The sequence below is a fragment of the Oryctolagus cuniculus genome, chromosome 13 (assembly GCF_051225735.1).
Source record: "Oryctolagus cuniculus isolate XC-2025 breed Fujian yellow rabbit chromosome 13, ASM5122573v1, whole genome shotgun sequence".
Lineage (NCBI taxonomy): Eukaryota > Metazoa > Chordata > Mammalia > Lagomorpha > Leporidae > Oryctolagus > Oryctolagus cuniculus.
This window is the reverse complement of record NC_142879.1, coordinates 99,576,929-99,602,689: the sequence shown is the minus strand read 5'-3', so window position 1 is coordinate 99,602,689 and position 25,761 is coordinate 99,576,929. Positions and strand designations below refer to the sequence as shown.

Below are 25,761 nucleotides of genomic sequence, written 5' to 3'. Positions count from 1 at the left end.
ACACCACAGGCAATAGACAGTGTGCTAGAATCCTACAATGGTCTTAAAATGCTAATGTAAATTTCTGGTATTATTGATATTATTATTTTTTTTGACAGGCAGAGTGGACAGTGAGAGACAGAGAACGAGAGAAAGGTCTTCCTTTTGCCATTGGTTCACCCTCCAATGGCTGCCGTGGCTGGCGCACCGCGCTGATCCAAAGGCAGGAGCCAGGTGCTTCTCCTGGTCTCCCATGGTGTTCATGTTCAGGTAGGGTTATGATAAATAACCCTACACTTCTTAAATATTTATTTACATATAAGAGAGAAAGAGAGAGAGAGCACTTTCATCTGTTGGTTCCTTCCCCAGATGGCTGCAATGGCAAACACTGGGCAAGGCTGAAGTCAAGTGTCAGGAACTGCATCCAGGACTCCCAGATCAGTAGTAGGGGGCCAAACATTGGGTCTTCCTCCACTGTCTTCCTCACGCCATTATCAGGGAGTCAGATTGGAAGTAAGAAGCCAGATTATGAACTGTCACCAAGTGGGATGCTGGCATCAAAGGTGGCAGCTTTACCCACTATGTAATGTCAGTTCCAATTCAATCCCATCAAGGTGGCATGTACCAATGCCATCTCACTAGTCCAAGTGATCAATTTCAGTTCACAATTGATCATAATGAAAGGACTAAGAGTCAAAGGGAGCACATAAAAAAGTCTAGTACCTGCTAACACTAACCGATAGAATAAAGGGGAGAGTGATCCAACAGGGGAAGTGAGATACTCAGCAGACTCATAGAATGGCAGATGTCCTAAATAGCACTCTGGCCTCAGAATCAGCCCTAAAGGCATTCGGATCTGGCTGAAAAGCCCATGAGAGTATTTCAGGCATGGAAAGCCAAGACACTCTGGCAAAAGATCTCTGTGAGTGAGATCCCAGTGGAAAGAACAGGTCTTCAAAGAAGGAGGTACCTTTCTCTGAAGGGAGGAGAGAACCTCCACTTTGACTATGACCTTGTCTAAACAAGATAAGAATCGGAGAACTCAGAGGGCTTCCATAGCCTTGGAAACTCATGACTGGACCATAGGGAGATTACTGATGCCATAGACAGGAGTGTCAATTGGTAAAGTCAACAACAGGAGTCACTGTGCACTTACTCCTCATGTAGGATCTCTGTCCTTAATGTGCTGTGCATTGAGATTTAATGCTATAACGAGTACTCAAACAGTATATTTCACTTTGTGTTTCTATGAGGGTGCAAACTGTTGAAATCTTTACTTAATGTATACTAAACTGATCCTCTGTAAAAAAAAAAAAAAAAGAAATTATCAACTCCCAACTTGACTCTCACTGGGATTAAACATGACAATAGGTCTGATCTGATTTCATCATCATTTAAAAAAAATCATCTATTATTTTTCACTTTATGTTTCTGTGTGGGAGCAAACTGTTGAAATCCTTACTTAATGTATACTAAGCTGATCTTCTGTATATTAAGATAATCGAAAATGAATCTTGATGTGAATGGAAGGGGAGAGGGAGTGGGAAAGGGGAGGGTTGTGGGTGGGAGGGACGTTATGGGGGGAAGCCATTGTAATCCATAAATCGTACTTTGGAAATTTATATTCATTAAATAAAAGTTAAAAAAATATTTATTTATTTATTTGAAAGTAACAGAGAAAGACAACCCTATAACTTAACTACATTGTAATAAACTTTAATCCTGGAAACACCAATTTTTAAAAAATCTAGAAAGACCAACATTTAGAATTCAAGAAATTTCCTTACAACATTATTGGATAAAAAGATTAGCTATTATGCAAAATGAGCCCATTTTTTTCTATTTTATGAAGGAAAGCTTATGAGCATAGTGCCAAATGTATACAGTGAAAAACACAGCAGTCTCTAAGAAAACAGGACAAGCAGTGGCATATGAATATGCCACACATCATAAGCAACAACTTCTGTTTAAGTGCTTCACACAGAAATGAAGAACCAAGCCAGAGTCTGATATAACTAGAGAAAGAACACAATTAAAGGGACCAAAAATCCACTAGGTTAACAAAGGCCTGATTTGCTAGGAATCACCCTGATGGGAGGATCTAAAATTCTTTTTAACTGGTTTGCTCTTCAAAATAACAAAAATTTTAAGATTGTTGATACTGGCTTAGGAATTAATTGTCCAAGATACTCATGTTTAACGTATTTTTTATCCAAGAACTGTTGAGGAGGAAGATGTATTTCATGGAAGTTCAAAGTGATTACTGTACCTAAGACACTCGCCATGAATTCTAGTCAATGAAATGCATTTGTGCTGCATGTTATAGACTTTAGTTTCAGCATTACAGCTCATGGAAATTTTGGTGCATTCTGCTTCATTTCTGAATTTAAAAATTTTGAAAATTCTCCAAAATATCAAAGATGGTACTTCCTCATTTTATGCTTTTATTTCTATCCACATTTCACTATCTAATATGTTTATTAACCTGTATGGAAGCAATAAGAGAAACACGTAAAATATGTCACTTTCTGTCATTGTCACCTGGATTTTTTAGTAACCATCCAGATTTACAGGACTTGACGATGCAGGTCTCTAGTAACAGCAAGGAGGCTTCCCCTCTGTGCTCTAAGCTATTTTTTCTCTCATTGCTTTTATAATTATTTTTTCCATAGACAATAACTTTTAAAGTATTCACAGATCATTAAAACTTTAATAGTATAACATTCTTAACCATTGGGTTCACAAAGGTGTAAAACAAAGCTTTAGAAAACTATGTTGCCAGGCCGGTGCTGTGTCCCTGGCCCCTGCACCCACGTAGGAAGCCCAGAAGAAGCTCCTGGCTCCTAGCTTCGGATCAGTGCAGCTCCAGCCATTGTGGCCATCTGGGGAGTGAATCAGAGGATGGAAGACCTCTCTCTTTGTCTTTACCTCTCTCTGTAACTCTGTCTTTCAAATAAATAAAGTAAATCTTAATTTAAAAAAAAAACTACGTTTCCAGCAATATTTGTCCCTTTAGATCCTGGGATATTTGATATTCAGAAAAGAAATACATGCTCACTAAAATATATCCATCCAAGTTTGCCACACCTCAAAAGAAGAGGGAATGTCATGAATTGTTAGTGAGAGATACTGAAAAATAAGCTTCCCTCATTTTACAGTCACTAAGCATATAATTTCATAGACAGAAGGCATGAAGTAATTAAGTGTTCTGGCCCCATTATCTACTGATAATGGGAATAAAACTTCAAAAGGTTAAATGATTCAGACAAAGTACACAGAGTGGCTTTTCCTAGCATTTTATGGCACTAACAGAAAACACACATTCTATAACACTGAATCATATACATTACCAGAGAAAATAACCAAATTAATCACAGAAATGAGCAGTGTGACTTTGTCAAAATACTCCAATGCCTTCAGGGTGAGGAGCGTGAAGAGAGGCTTTATCTACCCTTACCTATAAGAGGATATCTGTAGATTTTTACATACCTATAAAACTGTAAGTACTCCAGAATGTAGCATCCTAATTTAGAGACAAACATTGAACTTCTGGTGGTGGTTTATGATACTTATAAAAGTCTAATTCACCAGAAATACTTGTGTAAGCATAAAAGTTACATGAAAGTGTATGTAAGTGTTTAAAAAATCTTTAAAACAGTCATGTTGGAACACAAAGTACCATATACTTTAACTGAATCAGATAAAGTTGTACAATAGACAAGGCACAATAAACAGACTCACTATGCTTGTAATATGTTTCACAACACTCAAGGCCAGGTACATGCTAATATTCACTCTCAAACAATGGTTCCTTCCCACGGTATGCTCACCGGATCCCACATATTCATATTTTAATATGTAATCAATACAATTCACACAAGATGATCCAAGTAGTTGGTTTCCTGAACCCGCATAAGGGACTCAGATGAAGTTTCTGGCTCCTGATTTAGGTCTAGCGCAGTCCTGGCCAAGGTGGCCAATTGTGGAGTGAAACAGTTGATTAAAGCTCACTCTTGCTCGTGCTCTCTCTCTTCCTCTCTCTCTCCCTCCCTCCCTTCTCCCATATCTCCCTCCTCCCTCTTCCAAAACTCTGCTTTTCAAATAAATAATTGAATCTTTAAAAAATAAATAACTGTAATTTATTGTTAATCCAATCAAAATGGCTAGGGCTTATTAAAATTTTTTTAAAAATCTTTATCTTATTCTGGTTCAGAAAGTCATAGAGTATTCAGTTAAATTATTTGCCCAGGTTAAAGGTCACTGGGAAGAATTAAATAATAAAAACTATGAAGATTTTTTTAACTGTAATTTAGAGAGCAACATCATTGTGTACATAAGCTTTTTCTAGGTAGAAAATCACAATGGATCAGGTAATTGACACAGGCAAATAGTAGAGTATCAGCAAGGGAACCTCTCTGTATTTTACAAGTTAAACTTTTCACCAAGGCCAGAAACTACTTGTAATGAGACTACCTCATTCTTTTTAAAATCTACTTTAATGTATTGGAAAGTCAGAGAGAGGGAGAGAGAGGGAGAGGGGGAGAGAAAGAGACAAACTCTGCTGGTTCTCTAAAACTACCCACAATAAGCATGACTAGGCCAGGCAAAGGCCAGAAGCTGGGAACCTAAAGGTACATCTCTCACAGGAACGTGAGAGAAACAAGTACTTGAGCCATCACCTGCTTTCCAGGGTATGCATTACTGGAAGACAGAACTGGAGCAGCACTTGGACATAAAGCCTGGAACTGTGATATGGAATGTTAGTATCCCAAGTGGTGTCTTAATGACCATGACAAATGTCCATCTTATCCTACCTCATTCTTAAATCTACACATATTTTGCTGCAGTACTTCATTTTGATGTTTTGTCCCTATGTGAGGGAGAACAACAAATAATTTCTTTTTTTTTTAATTTTTTTTTGACAGGTAGAGTTATAGACAGGGAGAGGGAGAGACAGAGAGAAAAGTCTTCCTTCGACTGGTTCACTCCCCAAACGGCCGCCTCAGCCAGTGCTACGCTGATCCGAAGCCAGGAGCCAGGTGCTTCCTCCTGGTCTCCCATGTGGGTGGAGGGCCCAAGGACTTGGGCCATCCTCCACTGCCTTCCCGGGCCACAGCAGAGAGCTGGACTGGAAGAGGAGCAGCTGGGACTAGAACCCAGGGCCCATATGGGATTCTGGCGCCACAGGCGGAGGATTAGCCAAGTGAGACATGGTGCCGGCCTGTGTAATAGGTTTTTAAAAATGTTATTGAACACCATATCTAGAATTGTTTGCCTCTTTCAAGAAAATGATTAGCTATATGATACAACAGCTTCTAAGATTTTGTCTAATAAGCAGTTAACATGTTTTTAATTAAGCATTAAATTATGATCTTTTGATACATATATACACACCTACATATATTATATACATATATATAAATATCTGGTATGGAAAGTCATTTTGATTGGTATATGCTATGCTACACACAAAAATATGAAATCAGAAGTTTATATTTTTACATACCTGCTTATTTTTACTTCCATCAAGCCATTCTTGTTCTTCCTTGGGTGTTGTTTTAATGTCATTATTTGTTGGAGAAGACTTGACATTTTTTAATTCAAGTTCTGTGCTTTTATATTGATTAGTATTGCAGTGAGGAAGGAAATGCCTCTTGAGATGTTTTGGTATTGGTTTTAACTTGATTCTGCCTGTAACTACAAAACACTAGACTTTATTATTTGAATCACATGCTTCAATTGTTTAGTTTGGGTAAGCCACAAGTCCAAAATGTTTTCTGGGCCACTGAGGTGAGGCACATATCCAGGGTCTAATCCAATTAGTGATATTTTGTTTAATATTTTTTTGGCATTTACACAGGTAACTCTAGTGTCCCTTACAGATCTATATTTCCACTTAAATATGTTAATTATCAGTGAGAGGAAAGCTACAATCTTAAAAAATAGCAAATAACTTACTTTATCAATCGAAAGCTTAAGCTTAATCTTTCATTGAATATTTAATTCTTTAAGAAATACCTCTGACTTCCAAATTATCAGCAAACAACTTGAGGAGACAGCAGATATCTTCCTGTGTACTAAATATAATCATGTAACCCACTCAGAAGTTTATGCTAAATACCAGCCCACACAAAATTATCTACACTCTTGTCTCTATTGTTTATATGTGAACTCGAGCTCAAGAATAAAAATGATTTTCTGAATTATATCCTGTTGACTTTAGGTGGCATAAGAGGAGTAATCCAAAAGTGAACCCTGGAACAAAATGATGTTTGAAAGTCACACTATGAAATTATGCAGTCACACAGAAGTGCTCCAGGGTTAAATTCTGTGCTCTGATTTCCTCAGCTATTACTTTTATCTGTCCATGAGATTCTATGGATATTGATGGATTTTTGGTCACAGAGTTAATAAAACAGTTATGTATCATCAATTGTCAAATTTGTATATCTTTGACACCTCTTATTACTGAGAATCAAAGGATAATCAAACTAGTAGGCAGCTGGGGGCAGAATCACAGTCTGAAAAACTTAAAAGTTATTTTTTCAACCATAAGAATGAAAATAATACAAATAAGATTAACATATACAAATGCATTAATTAAAAATTAGTTTAGTTCCAATATAGAAGCAAAGTACACAGAATCTCAGAATGCTCTAACTGGTATTTATCTGAAATATTTTTATCATTTTGATAAAAGATAAACTATCATATTTAAATATTTTAAGACAAGTCTAGAACAAAATCAGAAAAACAGAAAAAATTGTTATAGAATGCTATTATTTAATAAATATAAATTTTTAAATACAACTTTTGGATGATAGTGGTTCTTCCCCCCATAACTTCCCTCCCACTTGCAACCATCCCATTTCCTACTCCCTGTCCCATCCTATTCTTTATTAAGATTTATTTTTAATTATCTTTATATATAGAAGATCAACTCTATACTGAGTAAAGATTTCAACAGTTTGTACCCACACAGACACACAAAGTATAAAGTACTGTTTGAAGACTAGTTTCACCATTAATTCTCATAGTACAACACAGTAAGGACAGACGTCCTACAAGGGGAGCAAGTACACAGTGACTGCTGTTCTTGATTTAACAATTGACACTCTTATTTATGATGTTAGTGATCACCTGAGGCTCTTGTCATGAGCCGCCAAGGCTATGGAAGCCTCTTGAGTCCACAAACTCTGACATTATTTAGATAAGGCCATAGTCAAAGTGGAAGTTCTTTCCCACCCTCAGAGAAAGGTATCTCCTTCGTTGATGGGTCGTTCTTTCCACTGGGATCTCACTCACGGAGATCTTTCATTTAGGTCATTTTTTGCCAGTGTCTTGGCTTTCAGTGCCTGAAATACTCTCATGGACTTTTTAGCCAGATCCAAATACCTTAAGGGCTGATTCTGAGGCCAGAGTGCTGTTTAGGGCATCTGCATTCTATGAATCTGCTGTGTATCCTGCTTCCCATGTTAGGGCATCTGCCATTCTATGAATCTGCTCTGTATCCCACTTCCCGTGTTGGAGTGTTCTCTCCTTTTTAATTCTATCAATTATTATTAGCAGACACATATTATTTATGTGATCCCTTTGACACTTAATCCTATCTTTATTATCAAATATGAACTTAAACTAGTTAAACTTAAACACTTTAACTAGTAAGATAGCATTGGTACCTGTGAACTTAATGGGATTTGGAGTCCCATGGCAAGATTTTAGCTTTACCCTTTAGGAGTAAGTCCGAGGGATCATGTGCCAAACTGTACATCTCCTCCCTAAATTATTCCCACTCTTATTTTTAACAGAAGTCAATTTTCAATTGCATTTAAACACCTAAGAATAACTGTGTATTAAGTAAAGAGTTCAACCAATGGTATTAAGTAGAAAAAGAAAATATTAAAGAGAATAAAATAGTAAGCTGTTCCTCGATAGTCAGGACAAAGGTTGATCAAGTCATTGCTTCTTGTGTCAGTTTCACTTTTACAGGTTTCCTTTTAAGTGCTCAGTTAGTTGTCACAGATCAGGGACATATGATATTTTTCCCTTTGGTACTGGCTTATTTCACTCAGCATAATATTTTCCAGATTACTCCATTTTGTTGCAAATGACCAGATTTCATTTTTTACCACTGTGTATTATTCCATAGAGTACGTATTTCATAATTTATCTATCCAGTCTTCTGTTCATGGGCATTTAGGTTGATTCCATGTCTTCGTTATTGTGAATGAGCACAATTAACTTTGAGGTACAGATAGCTTTTTTATTTGCCAATTTAATTTCTCTTGGGTAAATTCTGAGGAATGGGATGGCTGGGTCGTGTGGTAGGGTTATATTCAGAAGAAATAAAACTTTAAAGGTGATTCCATCACCAGGGACTGCATTAACATTTGGGTAAGACTACAAAGGGTTTCAAGTAGTAATTCTAAATTCTGATCCAAGTTCGTATGTTCAGGTGCCAAAAAATCCAATCAAATAATTTTAGGTGTTAATTGCAATTTTCAATCCATTCTCTTAAAAGTGCAGAATCAACTTTTTCAGAGAGATATGCCATAAATACTATTAGTTGTAACAGTTAATGGGTCATGGATATTGGAATGTAGGACTCTGCATGCTTGTACTTAATTTTCCCAGTTTTCATATCTAATAAACTAACTATGAACAGAGCAGTCCACTAAGTAAAGGATCTCCAAATACTCACAAGGATTTTAATGGTAAAAAGAACCCTAAGATGAGAATGTTTAAGAGTTCTAATTTACAATTAAATTATTTGGGGACACTAAATCAGTTCTTAAAGAAAATTTAAAGTATATATTTTTATTCTATATTGACACATCATTGTGGCATAGAATATGTTGTTTCCATATGTGTATTGTATTATACAATGTATAATGATCAGATTAGATCATTATTAGCATACCAGTCACTTCAAATATTTATTCTTTGGGAAAATTCCAAATCTTATTAACTATTTTGAGATTGCAGTTCCTCTTCTGTGCTTTAAAATGATTAAGTATTGTCTCTGTTCTCTGTAATCACACACACACACAAATGAGAGTATGCTAATCAGAACATCACTAGGATGGAACAATTAAAACAAATGAAATTTAGGAATAATGTTCCAATTTAGGTAAAGATCAGAATTCTATGACATTTTAAACCATTAAAATTTTAATATCTTAATTAACTTATGTCAATCCTAATAAAAGATAGGAATTTTAAACTAGGCACTTCAGGGTATCAAAAAATGAAAGGTATTTTTTAGCATCTCAGTTAAAGGTTACAGTCTCTAGATGAGAAATATATTTTTTTCAGACATGAATCTGAAAATGATATCTGCATTATTTGTGTCAAAACCTTTTATCAAATCTGCAGACAAAAATAATTTTTAGAATGAAGATTGAAGGCATTTCAAATACTGTGTTTCTTTCCAGATAACATTTGTACTGCAAAATTACCTTGTCTGCATGTTTGTACTTCATTCATTCCCACTGATGTTGCCCAAAAAGGATGTATTGCTTCCAGACGAGGCTGAAGGAGTTTTGAAACAAGATAGTTAACAATGCATATTTCATATAATATGTATTTAATTAGAGAAAAATGTAAAATACACATTATTACCAGCTATTGAGAATATTCAAGACAAAAATGTAAACGTTATTACCGTCAATTCAGTGGATCCCTTAGCAAACTCTAAAAAGCAAAAGAGATATACAGTCAATTATATGTAAATATGACAAGGCCAACAATATATGGTGCAGGTTTAGCATTGCGCTAAGTCCACATGTGTGGCTATGGAAATGATTACTGTAGGTTTGGGGGAAGCGGTTTATATTTGGGGTGCTAGGAAAACAACATGCAAGATAGAAGTATATATAAAAACATACAAACCAGAGTTCTATCAAAAATAAGTTCCTAGTATTACACAGCATAGTTGAGCAACTATATCACAGTAACCTATCTTACAATGAAATAAAAGGAGTACCAAGCTTTAATAATATCATGTGAAAGAAAAGAACATGCCAATTACCCTGATCTCATCAAGATATGTTGTATACATATAATGAAATGTCACACTGAATTCCATAAACATATATAATAATTTTTAATAAAAATAAAAATAAAAAATCAAATAAAATTCAACAAAATAGACCTATGGGTTTAATAAAACACGCCACTAAGATTTCAAAACGTATGACAATGTCTCAAAAAGTATGACTGTTAATTAAGCAAAAAGGTACCCATATGCCAAAGTGAGCATGCTGAGTACTGGGGACAAATGTGATCTTTAATCAAAGGAACAAATCATGACCATGAGAGTCTAAGTGAGAAAGCTGATGGTCGAATGTGACAGCATACCTTTACTGTACACATCAGAATCATTTATTCTATTGTGCTACAATCGTTTTTCGGTGTCTCCTGTATTTTGGAAGCGTACAGTTGTGATGAAAGATGAATATATAATTCATTTCTTAGCAGAGAAAGTGGTCTGACCTCATCAATTGGTTTATATACTTGGCTTTAGATAGTAACACATAGTCACAGTTTTCTATAATTATGAGGACTACTGGTTTGTGTACATTTCTTTCCTCCTCTAGTTTAGCTTTGAAAGATTTTACTTATTTATCTGAAAGACGGAAGAAGATAGATGAGAGAGATAGAGAAATATCTTCCATCTACTCTTCAAATGCCCACAAAAGCCATGGCAACATCAAATGGAGGGGTCGGCACTGTGGTGTAGCAGGTAAATCAGCTGCCTGCTATGCCGGCATCCCATATAGGCACCAGTTTGAGACCCGGCTTCTCCCCTTCCAAACCAACTCTCTGCTGTGGCTTGGGAAAGCAGTAGAAGATGGCCCAAGTCCTTGGGCCCCTGCACCCACTTGGGAGACCCAGAAGAAGAAGCTCCTGGTTCCTGACTTCAGATCAGCTCAGCTCCGGCTTTTGTGGCTATTTGGGGAGTAAACCAGTAGATGGAAGACTTATCTTTCTCTTTCTCTCTCTCTCTCTCTCTGTGCATCTCCTTCTCTGTGTAACTCTTTCAAATAAATAAATAAATTTTAAAAAAAATCAAGTGGAAGCTAGGAGACTGGATTGCCTTCCAGCTCTCACACAAGTGTTGCAGAATCTCAAGTACTTGGGTCCATCATCCACTGCTTCCCAGGCAGTTTTTCAGGAGGATGAACCTTAAGTGTGGCACCCGAACATGGAATACAGGCATCCCAACAGGTGGCTTAACCTACAGTCCCACAGTGCCTAGCCCTAGTTAGATGTCTTAAAGATTTTATCCCCTGATTCAAGAAGGTACATAGAACATATATAAGTAATTGCATATAATATGCTTTTGACACAGAAACCTAGTCATCAAAAAGAATAAATTCACTAAGCTGCCAGAGAATTATTAATATCACTTTTTATTCTAAATCAATGCAATATTTACTGAAAAATTCTGGTATTGAAGGAATGAAGTCTATGATATCTTGTTTCCAAAACACATTTATTCTAGCATAGTATGCTAACTTTAATTTTGTGAAACTACTTTATAAAAAATTTAGCTATAAGATAAGCCAATGATTCAGTATTCAAATTTTTTCTCATTTAAATAGCATCCATGCAATTTATATCACTAGTGCTTTAGAATTAAATGAAGTTCAAATGAGTGGCTGCAATACCAGCACACCATCCTGTTTTTGGTAATCTCTGGAGCAGCAATAACCTAATGTGTTTAAATGTGAACATACAGAAGGCATCTGAAGTGAATATTCTCATGTTTCCTCATTAGTAACTCTAAATTTACCAGGTTCACTTCATTCTCTCTTCTTCCCTCTTCAGAATCATCCCTCCTTATCAAAAGTAATCTCTGGATCTGTGCTCTGGATTCTTCGCCTTACCATTAATTTTAGGGACTATCCACACCACTTATTTTCCCATTTATCGCTACAATTTACAGTTCTAACTTCTATTTCAACCTCCCTTCAACTCTCCTTGCCTTCCCCAGAGCCTCTCAAACTTTACTCCTTCTTGGCTTCCTTCTTTCCTCTCATTCCTGTTTCCAATTTCTCCCTCTCCTCTCCTCTCTTCCCCTCCCCTTCCCTCACCTCTCTTCCCCTCCCCTCTCCTTCCCTCTCCTCCCCCTTCTTCCCCTCCCCTTCCCTCTCCTCCCCCTTCTTCCCCTCCCCTTCCCTCTCATCTCTTCCCCTCCCCTCTCCTTCCCTCTCCTCCCCCTTCTTTGCCTCCCCTCCCCTCTCCTCACCTTCCCTCTCCTCTCTCTCTCCCCTCCCCCACTCTCCTCTCCTCTCCTTTACTTATCTCCACTCACTTCCCTCCCTCCATCCCTTCCTCCCTCCTTCCCTCCCTCCCTCCCTCCCTCTTTCCTTCCTTCCTTCCTTCCTTCCTTCCTTCCTTCCTTCCTTCCTTCCTTCCTTCCTTTCTTCCTCCCCTTTCATCCTCTGGATAGGAACATGCTGAGAAATAAAAACAAAAAATACTCTCCCTCTATCCTTTTAGTTCTTGAATACTTCTCCCAAGGTCCTTCTTTCAAATATCTCTGAAGGGAAACATATAACCCTAAAGCTCACCAGGGATCGTGATGAAAATGCAGAATCCCACATTTAAGGAAACAAAATGTGCATGCTGAATAAGGTCCCCAGAGATTCTTAAGTTTAAGAAGTTCTAGTCTTTACAAAGCTTCCTTATATATTCCTTTTCCTTAACTCCCCTTTCTGGAATGTAGCCTTAAGTTCATCCCTGCCACATCCCCCAAATTTAAATGGCATAAGATGTCATGGTTTAATGGGCTTTTTCTCAGGCAGTTAATTTTATTTCACCCTTTTCCCCATTCTAATTTCATTTAAAAAGACTAAAATTACCAAGTAATGAAATGACAAGTCAACCAGAAGAACAATAGAACATTCAGAAATACATGGAGATGGGCAAAGGACATGAATGGACAGTTCTCAAAAGAAGAAATACAAATAGTCAATACACACACACACACACACACACACATAAATATATATAATACTTAATATTACTAGCCATTAGGAAAATGCAATGAGAAAATTACCATGAGATATCACCTCAGCCCTCAGAATGGGGGCTCTCCCTCATTCTGAATCCTCATTCCCTGACTTTATTCTGATTGTAGGTTATCCTGAAATGGAGCTAATACTTCAGCTCCTCTGGGGCACTCACAATTTAATGCATTGCTAACTAGTGACACAATACACAGCTTACCACTCTCATTTATCTTTTCCTTACTATGCATTTAATACACAACTTTCTTCAGCTATTGGTATACATCAATATTCATGTCTTAGATAAACATCTGTCAACTGGCTTTAAAAACTACAGTTCTTACCTTCCAGTGGTTCATTCATATCTTTTCCTTTTGCATCTGCTGCCATTGATTGATTAATGGATTCCTTCCAAGAATTTGTAGAAATAGTCTATTAAAGTTAATGCCAATAATGAGTTGCATACACTTCCCAACAATGTTCTAAAAGAATCTCAATTTTCCACTTTCTAAAGAGTTCCACTTTATAAAGGCAAAAATAAGATCAGCATGTTTTATACAAATTCTCAAGATCAGGCCTAACTTTGAGTTTCATGTTACTGATTCTATAAATGCAGCATGGAGGTTCAGAGGAACAATAACTTATGATACTAATAACATATTTTAGCTACAAACTAACTCAAAAAGTCAACTCTGCATTGTATTCCCCAATAAAATAAAGAAGACAAACCAGAAAAACACATTGAAAAATTGTAGTGTTATAATACAGAGTTAAACACATGAACAATTTCTAGGTTTTGTCTTAACATTCTAAACATAAGAAACTTCAAAGTATGCCATACTGAGTATAAACAGAACATCTCAGAAGCTGTACATTTACATACACAGTGGTTTAGAAATGCTAAGTTTTCTTTTTATTTACTTATTTGACAGGTCAAGAAATACAGAGAAAGAAAAATATAACACGGAGAGAAAAAGAGAGAAAGAGACAGACAGGCTAGGGAGTATATCAGTTCACTGGCTCTGTCTCCAAATGCCACCACTTGTCAGCCATGGGCCACACCAAAGCTGAGAGCCAAGAACTCAGTCCCAGTCTCTGATGTGGATGGCAAGAACACAATTACATTAGCTTAGACCCATTGCTTACAGGGATGCACATTAGTTGGAAGCTGGATTTGGAATTAAGACATTAACCCAGGTACTAAGATGTAGGCTGCCAGAATCCCAACTGAGCTCTTAAATGCTAGGCAGAATTCCTGTCCTAAATATTATTTAATACAATGTTTAAACACGTGAAGATGGTTTGAATGAAATAGCAGGAGAGTAAGTAAAATTTTCCTTTATGTTATGCTTCGTAACAGTATGCAAAAACCTGTATTAGTATGCAACTCATTGAAAGAAAGAAATACTGTGAAGATTGTACTGTAAGCTTTAATAAGAATAAGCGTATTTTTCTGCTTCAGCTTCTAACATGTGTCTGACACTCATTTGCATCATTTATTTTCTACACACAATAACATATTAAAAAAAGATTGAGGGTGATGGTTAGTCCACTACCTGCATCTTGCTAATTTCTGGAAGTGAAGAATAAAATAATAAACAGAGGTGATCCACTAATCTTTCTGTCCATAATGTCCTCCTTCTAGACATTCAGAGCAAATGTACATTCTCATTCTTATGCTGGGCAGCATCAAATCAGTAGCCCTATTTTTTCCCTCTGCCTACAGAATTCCACCATACAAACCATTCCAACACGAAGCACAGACACCCTCAATATCTCTATTCAACAGTCTCTCATTACTTTTTATGAGGCATTTAGAGGTAACTGTTAGTGCTTGTTACCTTGATTTTCTGTTCCAACCATAAGAGAAGTAGCCCAAACCTGTAAAGTCAGTGCCTAACTGCCCTACCACATAGTTGGAACTCACCAACAAAATTTATTTAAAGTGTCAATTAAAATATTACCAGAAAGGCCTCAAGTATAAAGTTACTATATTCCTATAGAAAATTTCCAAAAGAAATCATCCCTGAATTAGAAAAAGTTCCAAGGTAGTTAGTATTCATATATTTGGTCACTGGTAGAGTGGAAATATTCTTTTTCTTAGAAAAGATTATTCTTAAAACTCAACAAATTCCTTGTGATACCTAAACCTTTCTTTTTCACTGCATGGTACTGGATTTATGAAAGAAACCTTGAGTTTACACAGCTGTAAAGTACTTAGCACATAGTTGAATTACTCATGGGATGGGGAAATGTGAGGAACTAATTCCTTATAGGTATGCACTAAAGAGAGAAAGAAAGGGGAAACAGTCTCTTTGCAAGTGGTTGGTCAAATGGTGAAGAAGCTAAGTCTAAAGGATTATGTCTGATGTGAGAGTGCCTGGGCTTAAGTCTAGGCTCCAGCTCAGAAATCTAGCTTCCTACAAATGTGGGCAGAGTGAGGCAGTTGGTGGTGACTCAAGTACTTAAGTTCTAGCCATCCACATGGGAGACTGGAACTGAGTTTCCAGTTCCTGTATCTCAGCTTCAACGAGGTTATGTTCCTGGAGTTGCAGGCACACATAGGGATTGACCTATAGGACCCAAGAGAGTTCTGCGTGTCTCAACTGGCATGTGAGTAGGTATCTATCTGTGTTATCTCTGTGTCTGCCTTTTGTGTCAATATCTTCAACAAGGTACAAAAAGCCTTAAGGAAAAGATATAAACTATAATAGGTGTTTAGCTTCTAAACTGTGCCAGACTAGGGGGAGCAATTTGACAGGGTAAGCTGTTCCTGGGGACACTGGCATCCCATAGAGTAGTGCCTAACCTACTATATTCGTACTCCAGATTCTAGATCATGTGCATGCTGCGAGGCAGGTATGGCTTATATACATGAGTCCCTGCCAACCCTGCGGAGGGTCCACCAAATACCAAACTCCTAGATAGAACCTGCCCAGTCCTGAATGTTTCAAGTATTTGTGCAGTAAATCATTGCACTGAAGATCTCTCTGTTGGTTTGCCACTCAAATAAGTGAAAATAAGTAACATTAAAACATGCCAGGCACTTATTTTCACATTTTCTTTATTAAACTGATCACATAACAATGGCTGCAATTATGGTTGTCCCACTTTAAAGTTTTGCTAATACCCAACTATAACAACCAAATGATAAAAAATGAGACCCACTAGTTTTCTGCCCAGAATATTCTAATCCTAGACTTTCACACACATGATTCCATCTCATCCGTTCGTTGGCAGCATCATAGTTACATTCAGAAAGGTTTTCTCTGACTAAGGAATTCCAAAATCAACTCCCACTTCTATGCTAAGGAAAAAAAAATCAGATTTAAATATATTTGCTCAGTACACATAACTGAGGTAAATGTTGGTACCATTTTCCTAAATGTGGTAACACACAAATAGCTTATATCTTTATTTTTAAGGCAAGATAGATAGTAACTTATAGATCAGCATAAGAGTATGGCTTATAACTTAGTGAAATGCCTGACCCCAAGGCAGCAGCTGTTCAAACCTAAGAACTTAGGCTTGTTTTCACTCACTGTCCAGCCGTCACCATAGAAAACACAATTTTATATGTATGTAATGACTAACATTGCTGCCATAAAAGTAATCAAGACATTTTCTTTTCTTTTTTTTAATAAAGATCTTATTCACTTATTTGAGAAGCAGAGTTACAGATAGGATGAGAGACAGAGAGAAAGGTCTTCCATATGCTGTTTCACTCCCCAGATGCCCACAATGATTGGTGCTGGGCTGACCAGAAGCCAGGAGCCAAGAGCTTCTGCACAGTCTCCTATGTAGGTATAGAGCCCAAGCACTTGGGCCATTGTCTACTGTTTCCCAACGCTATAGCAGAGAGATGGATTAGAAGAGGAGCATCTGGGTCTCAAACAAGTGCCCATATGGGATGCTGACACCGGAGGTGGAGGCTCAGCCTACTATGCCACAGCACTCAATCTGGGGGAATTTTAATTTCAAAATTGTTTTTTTATGTTATTTTTATTTAGTAAATATAAATTTCCAAAGTACAGTTAATGGATTACAATGGGTTCCCCCCCATAATTTCCCTTGCACTCACACCCCTCCCATCTCCCGCTCCCTCTCCCCTTCCATTGACATCAAGATTCATTTTCAATTATCTTTATATACTGAAGATCAATTTAGTATAAATTAAGTAAAAATTTCATCAGTTTGCACCCACACAGCAACACAAATTGTAAAATACTGTTTCAGTACTAGTTATAGCATTACTTCACATTGGACAACACACTAAGGACAGATCCCACATGAGAAGTAAGTACACAGTGACTCCTGTTGTTGACTTAACAATTTGACACTCTTTATGGCGTCAGTAATCTCCCTAGGCTCTAGTCATGAGTTGCCAAGGCTATGGAAGCCTTTTGAGTTCGCCAACTTCGATCTTATTCCAACAGGGTCATAGTCAAAGTGGAAGTTCTCCTTCTTTGATGGCCCTGTTCTTTCCACTGGGATCTCACTCGCAGAGATCTTCCATTTAGGTCTTCTCTTTTTTTTTCCAGGGTGTTTTGGCTTTCCATGCCTAAAATACTCTCATGGGCTCTTCAGCCAGATCTGAATGCCTTAAGGGCTGATTCTGAGGCCAGAGTGCTGTTTAGGACATCTGCCATTCTGTGAGTCTGCTGTGTATCCTGCTTCCCATGATGGATCATTCTCTCCCTTTTTGATTCTATCAGTTAGTATTAGCAGACACTAGTCTTGTTTGTGTGATCCCTTTGACTCTTAGACCTGAATATAACCCTACCATTCAACCCAGCCATCCCACTCCTTGGAATTTACCCAAAGGAAATTAAATTGGCAAACAAAAAAGCTGTCTGCACATTAATGTTTATTGCAGCTCAATTCACAATAGCTAAAACCTGGAACCAACCCAAATGCCCATCAACAGTAGACTGGATAAAGAAATTATGGGACATGTACTCTATAGAATACTATACAGCAGTCAAAAACAACGAAATCTGGTCATTTGCAACAAGACGGAGGAATCTGGAAAACATCATGCTGAGTGAATTAAGCCAGTCCCAAAGGGACAAATATCATATGTTCTCCCTGATCGGCGACAACTAACTGAGCACCAAAGGGGAAACCTGTTGAAGTGAAATGGACACTATGAGAAACAGTGACTTGATCAGCTCTTGTCCTGACTGTTGATGTACAATGTAATACTTTATCCATTTTAGTATTTTCTCTTTGTTTTGTTCTAGTACCATTGGTTGAACTCTGTGATTAACACACAATTATTCTTAGGTGTTTAAATTTTAACTGGAAAGTGATCCCCGTTAAATACAAGAGTGGGAATAAGAGAGGGAGGAGATGTACAATTTGGGACATGCTCAATCAGACTTGCCCCAAATGGTGGAGTTAGAATCATGCCAGGGGATCCCAATACAATCCCATCAAGGTGGTATGTACCAATGCCATCTCACTAGTCCAAGTGATCAATTTCAGTTCAAAATGGTTTTTATTTAAAGGCCCCCACTTATCCAAAATCTTATTGCTATAATCTAACATTTTTATATTCTCCACGTTTCCCCTTCACTGAAATATTCTTTACAGATTGACAATTGACAATACAAATATAATAATGATGATTTGAGGGCCGGTGACATGGCTCAATAGGCTAATCCTCCACCTGCAGCGCCGGCACTCCGGGTTCTAGTCCCGGTCGGGGCGCCGGATTCTGTCCCGGTTGCCCCTCTTCCAGGCCAGCTCTCTGCTATGGCCCGGGAGTGCAGTGGAGGATGGCCCAAGTCCTTGGGCCCTGCACCCGCATGGGAGACCAGGAAAAGCGCCTGGCTCCTGGCTTCGGATCAGCGCAATGCGCCAGCAACAGCGCGCTGGCCACGCCGGCCACTGGAGGGTGAACCAACGGCAAAAGAAGACCTTTCTCTCTGTCTCTCTCTCACTGTCCACTCTGCCTGTCAAAAAAAAAAAATAATGATGATTTGAAGTGTCAGGTATTGATTTGTGAGTTCCAAACTGTGAAAACCCACAGATAAAACAGTTCCTTTTCAAAAGCACATTAGGATGATTAGTCATCCTTGTAGCTACCATAGAACCAGACATTTGGCATAAATTGCACTGTGATAAAACCATACATTTTAGCTAAATTTTGGAAACTAATTCCTAATTACTTGTGTTAATTAGGCCTTATGTTTTGAACTGTACTGTACTGGCTGCATTAAATTAGTCATGTAGAGAATTGTCACAGTGCACTAGTGCATCAGGAAAATACTCATCACATGATGAAAATGTAAGGAAATAATTCTAATAGGAACACACAGAGGTGAGAAAGAGACATCAAGTCATACCATTCGCAGCTATTTGTCATAGTGTCTCAGACACTAATAGAGCACCTGAATACACTATGTCAGTGCCTGGATTCCATTTCTGGTTTTGGATATGGTATTAAAAATCCTGTTGGGAAGGCCAAAATTGTGGCAAATGGGTAAAGCTGCTGACTGCTATGTTGGCACCCCAGGTGGGCCTCAGTTCATAATTATGCTGTTAGACTTCTGATCCAGTGCCCTGCAAATGGCCTTTGAAAAGTAATGGAAGAAGGCCCTTATGTTTGGGCCCCTGCCACCTACCTAGGAGAACCAGATGAAGCTCTTTCTTTGGCCTGGCTTAGCCCTGACATTGTGACCACTTGTTGAGTGTGCCAGTGAAAGGAAGTAGTCTTTCTCACTGTCTCTCCCTTTCTCTGTATCTATGACTTGGAAATAAATAAGTAAACCTTAAAAATCCTGCTGTGGCTGGTGTGTGGTGCAATACGTGAATCTGCCACTGGCAATGCAGCATCTCATAGTTCCATACTGGAATGTCAGTTTGAGCCCCAACTGTTATTCTCCTAATCTACCTCCTGCCCATGCAACTGGGAAAGCAGCAGAAGAATGGCACAAGTATTTTGTCTACTGTCACCAAAATTTGAGACCTGGCTAGAGCTTTGGGCTCCTGGCTTCAGCCTGGCCCAGCCCTAGCTGCTGTAGCCATTTGGGGAGTCAATTAGTGGATGGAAGAACTCTTTGTCGCTCAATTCTTTCATCCCTCCATCTCTCCATCTTTATCTGTCATTCTGCCTTTCAAATAATAGAATGAATCTCATTAAAAATTTCCAGCTAATACAGACTTAGAAAGGCATGAGGTGATGTCTCAAGCAGTTAGGCCCCTGACAGGGAGACCTGGATGGAGTTTTGAGAACTTAGCTACTGGCTTTGGTTGGGTCTTGTCCCAATCATACCAGAGATTTGGAGAGTAAATTTGTATGTGATAGCTCTGTGGGTTTGCCTTTCATCTCTCTCTGCCTCTTGGTTTCTCAAATAAATGTTTAAAAAGAGAATCAAGAACCATACTCTTCTGTGCTTTAGGTTCTTCTCTATTCAGGATGACCTCCTCCTGCACATTCACAGGGATGGCCCCAACTCTTCCTTTACTTGGCAGTGGCATAGTCACATTCCAAAGAAAAAAAATCTCTGAATACAGAATTCTACACCACGTTCCACCTTTAACCTTATGGAAAATCCCCTGAATATTTTGCAGCCCCACATTCTCTGCTAGATTTATATGAAGGGTGGATAACAAATTATCGTGGATTGCTGCTTGCTATGACATTCTAACCATGACAGAAGTAGCCCTTTTAATATATTCACTGTCTAAAATTCAAGCTTATATTAGGCACAAAACAAAAATAATTATTCATTTTAAAACATTCAAAATATCTCCAGAAAGGCCTGAATGGCCCCGTCACTATATTAACATAGGAAATATAGTAATGATGCAGTAATAAGACTAAACATTTCATGCCAAATCAAATTTCTCAGTTTTTTCATGACACTGCCACTGAGTCACACTGGACTTCAGATTTTAAAAAGTCTACTTGCAAACATAAGTAACTGACATCACTGGATGCTTTTTTCTTCATTCTGTATGTATTTCACTGTTTGCATCATGTTTGCCTATTTCTTGCCACGTTATTTTATTGTACTGCCTAAAAGTTAGATATCAATCATTCAGGTGTGGCCACTGGGATTCAAATGACTTATATCACTTTTCACAAGACTCCATTACCAGGGAAAGGCCAGCATATTAACAAGTCTTAGGACTTCAGTGAAGTCACAGAAATCAGTATGAAGCAACTGCTCAAGTCAGAAAGCAAATCCTATCTCATTTCCAGTTGCCACTATGAACATCACCATTATTAATACTTATGTGGTTATGAATATTGCTAGCATGAAGTTACTCAGTATTTTACATTTAAAATGTCTTATGTTTATCAAAACACAGCTAAATCAAAATGATGAAATCTTTACTTAATATATACTAAATCAATCTTCTCTATATAAAGATAATTGAAAATGATTCTTGACGTGAATGGAATGGGAGAGAAAGCAGGAGATGGGAGGGTTGCAGGTGGGAGGGAAGTTATTGGGGGGAAAAAGCCCTTGTAATCCATAAACTGTACTTTGGAAATTTATATTTACTAAATAAAAGTTTAAAAAATGCCATATGATCTAGCAATCCCACTTCTGCTTATACACCTAAAGACAGGAAAGCACTGTATCAAGGATATCTGTGCACCACCATATTATAGCTGCACTGTTCATAAAAGCAAAAAGAGGAATCAAAGCGCACTTCTAAAGATGAATGAACAGAAAAAGTGCAGCACAGGTATCCAATGTAATAGTATTCAGTCATTTGAAAGAATGAAATTCTGCCATTTGCAGCAAAATGAATGCAACTGGAGGGTATGATGTGGGGGAAAAGAAGCTGGACGCAGAAAAACAAGTATCTCATGTTTTCCCTTAAAAGAGGCAGCTTAAATCGAAAAATGAAGATGAAAAGGCAAATAAGGCAGAAATGCTTGTGTGTTTCGATACTGCTGCAAATGTTGTCTTGATAAGCTTTGTTTTATACCTTTGTCAAGCTCGTGGTTAAGAATATTATGCTACTATAGATTCAATGATCTGGGATTACTTTGAAATTTATTGCAGATAAGTGAAATAGTCCTTTTTCCATTTCATTATTGTCTTTGGCCTTGTCTATATTCCTACTTTACTAGGCCTTTTTTTGCTTTTAACTTGAAGAACCAAGTATTTACAGGAGCCATGGAATGTAATGTAGATCAAGGACATAAACTCAAAGTGAAGCAGAGAAGGGGTAAAGTGAGAGGAAGCAGGGTGGGAGGCACAGAAGGAGAGGGATGGAGGACAAAGGCACATCATTATACTCTTAGAATTCCATGAGCTCTATGGAGCCTAAAACACTAAAAAGATATAGAGAGACTCCAGAAGATATGGATACCATAGTTATCATTGTAATTGTGAAGTCTATTTGTCTTCACAGCTTCTTCAAACAGATAATAATATTAAATGATTTTAAAACTAGCTGCCCTGGCTTCAAGCAAACACCAATTTTGTTTTAACAAGACTGAAATCAGGTATTTCCAAATCACAAGAAGACACACTACCTTCGAATTCCTTGGTGAGTGGCTGTCTTCAGGATCTCTTTGGAAGGTAGACTCCTTACCTACAAATGCAGTAATAGATCAACTAGTGAGAACATTTATTCACATGGAAATAATTTACATAAAGGCGTGTCTGTCTCCACTCATGAATATTGCAATGAAATGAATATTTCAATGAAATAAAAGGAATAGTAAGGATGAATTTCAGAGGGTTGAAGCTGTTTCAGGAAGAAGTTGGTTATATTAAAAAAAGCCAAAGAAAACCCTCAACATACATGGATACCCAATTCAGAGCTACTCATTTCTGTTCATTGTATTTTAATAGTAAGTTTTGATAGATATGCACTCACCACGTTTGTTATCTTTGTCCAATCCGTGATCAGAGTCCATCCCATATTTATTAATTGGCTGTTGTGGAGCAACTTGAGTGATGAAAAAACATTTTTTACTCTTCTTACCCGCTACAGCTGATGTTCCTTCCTACAGAACAATAAAATGCAAATTCAACACATATATCCAATTTCTCAACCCCTCAGCTACTCATTCAGTGAGACAGGATTTACTATGTGTATCAAGTCATAGGCCCAGTCCTTGAAAAATCTAAGCATATAAACAAACAGCAGATTCTACCCCATGTTCAGCTAGAGGTAGACATGGGAAAATACAACAGGAAAGTATAAACCACTATTTCTGCCACTGAAGTCAATACAGTTGAAGAAAAGGCAGAAAAAAGAATCCTCCATTCAGTCTTGGAAGGTCAGGAAATACTGCTTAATTTCTGGCCGAGAGTTAGAAATGGGTACCAAATAAGGACAGAAAGCCATCCAAGGTGTGAGGTAGATAGCTCATCTGACTTCTTCACCACTGGGCCAAGAGTTTAGCTCCTAATTCTTTTTTCCTAGGTTGTAAAGGCAAGAGAGTTGGCTGAAGCGAATGTCAAGACAGCCTCAAAACCTCTCCTTTACGTAGCTTCAGATAAGTAAGGGGAAGCTTGTATTACATAGGTACTAGGTATCCCACTCTCTCCCAGATAAGAAATATCGTCAAGAATATATGAACAAACAACAAATCTAGTTCAGAAATGGACACAGCACCTCAACAGACCTGTCTCAAAAGAAGCCTCTCAGCTTAAAAAAACACACATATCCTAAAGGAAGTCACTGAATGCTTCAGTGATATCTTTGCTTTAGCTTGTATGCATATTTTAGAGTTTACTGTTGTTTTTTTTTTTTTTACATTGGCTACCACAGATTCTCATTACACCTACGTGGGCATTAAATACTGGCATATTTTATGAATGTGGTATATGGCATGCCAAAAGGCTATATCATCTTTCCAACGTACTGTAGCTAAAATGACAGTGCAACATACTAATATGTGCTATGACTTAAATAAAGTTAGTGATACCACTATACTGCTTAAACCTAAGAGCTCTGAACATAGCTACCTCACTCTCTTGTTGTCACAGTAAGAAAAAACATTTTAACTTATGTTAGTATGTACATATTTACCAAAAGGATAGTCCAAATTCATCCAATTCTATTTATCTCTATAAAACACCACCAAAGTGGTTGTCCTCCCACAAATTTACTACTTCGCATGTATACCTTGCTCTAAATGTTACTACCTGCGTATCTCAGCTGCTATTCCGAAGATGTTAAGAATGCACTGAAACACAGGTATTAGGTTTTCAACTTGCAAGTTGTGGAAATAACACATCAATTTTGGTATCTAAAAATCTCATCAGCATGACAAGACATCTATAGATATACTGGAATCAGATGTCTGGTGTTACATTCTAAAACAATTTTTTTTTTGTTCTTGTTGATAAATATAATTTGCAGAGCAAATTTACTTCTTTATATTACCCAGGTCCTATTTATGTGTTTTGAAGTATGCTACAATTGTCACACTAAATAAGTCATGTAGAACTGTAGAAGACTACTAAAGTAGCAGGGCAATGGTTACAACATAATGCATTACTAATTGTTTGATGAAAACAAAGAAATCAGAGAGTCTATGCACACAGATGAAAAAGAAGAGCCACCCCAGTACTCAGTAGGCCCCTGCCCCAGTGGCTCATGCTGTGCAGGACACCAGCATGCAATACGAAAAACTCCAGGGTTCCATTACCGACCCCTGTGCAGGAACCCAGCTTCCTGCAAACGTGCAATCAGGGAGCGAGTCAATGATGTCTCAACCTCTTGGGCCCCAGACACCCATGAGGGACACCTGGGTTGAGTTTCAAACTCCTGACATCTTCATTTGGCCTGGCTCTGTTCATGGCGTCACAAACATTTGGCAGGTGATCTCTCGGTGTCTGCCTCACTTGTGTCTTTACTATCTCTCTTGATAAAGTGGTGGCAGAAAAAACAAGCACTCTTTTCTATATTTTACCATCGATTAATATAATACTCACATATAAAAGTCACAAGAAAACAAGGGACAGTACCTCAGACTTTAAGGAGTGTTTTAAAGGCTCATCATCTGGTCTGAAGCCAGGCATATCTATAAAACATAGGCAGAGTTGTACTCATGAGAACATTTGTCAACCGTTGCCTTTTTTTTTTAATATATTTTAATTTATTTGAAAGAGTTACACCAAGAGAGGGGGAGAGAGAGAGGGAGAGAGAGAGGTCTTCCATCCACTGGTTCACTCCCTACTGGCTGCAACAGCAAGAGCTATGCCAATCTGCAACAGGAGCCAGGAGCTTCTTATGGGTCTCCAATGTGGGCATGTGGGCATGTGGGTGCAGTGGCCCAAGGTCTTGCATCATCTTCTACTTTCCCAGGCCATAGCAGATATCTGGATGGGAAGTAGAACAGCTGGCACTTGAACCAGTGCCCATATGAGATGCCAGCACTGCAGGCGGGGGCTTTACCCACTACACCACATCGCCAGCCCCAACTGTTGCTTTTAAAAATTTACGCATTCAGCTGAGTTCATCAATAATATACTAAAATTAAAGTAACAGCAATAAAGAATTTCAGCTAGAGGGCCAGTGCTGTGGCATAGCAGGTAAAGCCACGGCAATTCAGCAATGGCATACCATATGGCTACAGGTGCAAGTTCCAGTGGCCCCACTTCTGATCCAGCTCTCTGCTAATGTACCTGGGTAAGCAATACAAGATAGCCTGAGTCTTTGGCCCCTTGCACACACATGGGAGACCCAGATGACGCTTCTGGATCCTGGCTTTGGCCTGACCCAGTCCTGCCCATTGTGGCCATTTGGGAAGTGAACCAGCAGATGCAAGACCTCTCTC

General features: G+C 38.1%; 1 protein-coding gene across 2 annotated transcripts in view; it reads right to left on the bottom strand.

The window, feature by feature from the left end:
- Window positions 1-25,761, bottom strand: part of LOC127489251 (uncharacterized) — a 110,596-nt gene that overhangs the window by 80,513 nt on the left and 4,322 nt on the right. For both annotated transcript variants that reach the window (XM_089311844.1, XM_089311843.1), the window contains 7 exons: window positions 24,950-25,005; window positions 22,848-22,977; window positions 22,501-22,559; window positions 13,340-13,427; window positions 9,644-9,672; window positions 9,438-9,510; window positions 5,486-5,676 (listed from right to left, as the gene is read on the bottom strand). In XM_089311844.1, coding sequence (XP_089167970.1) covers window positions 5,486-5,676; window positions 9,438-9,510; window positions 9,644-9,672; window positions 13,340-13,427; window positions 22,501-22,559; window positions 22,848-22,977; window positions 24,950-25,005 — 626 coding nt within the window. The remainder of the gene's footprint in view (window positions 1-5,485; window positions 5,677-9,437; window positions 9,511-9,643; window positions 9,673-13,339; window positions 13,428-22,500; window positions 22,560-22,847; window positions 22,978-24,949; window positions 25,006-25,761) is intronic.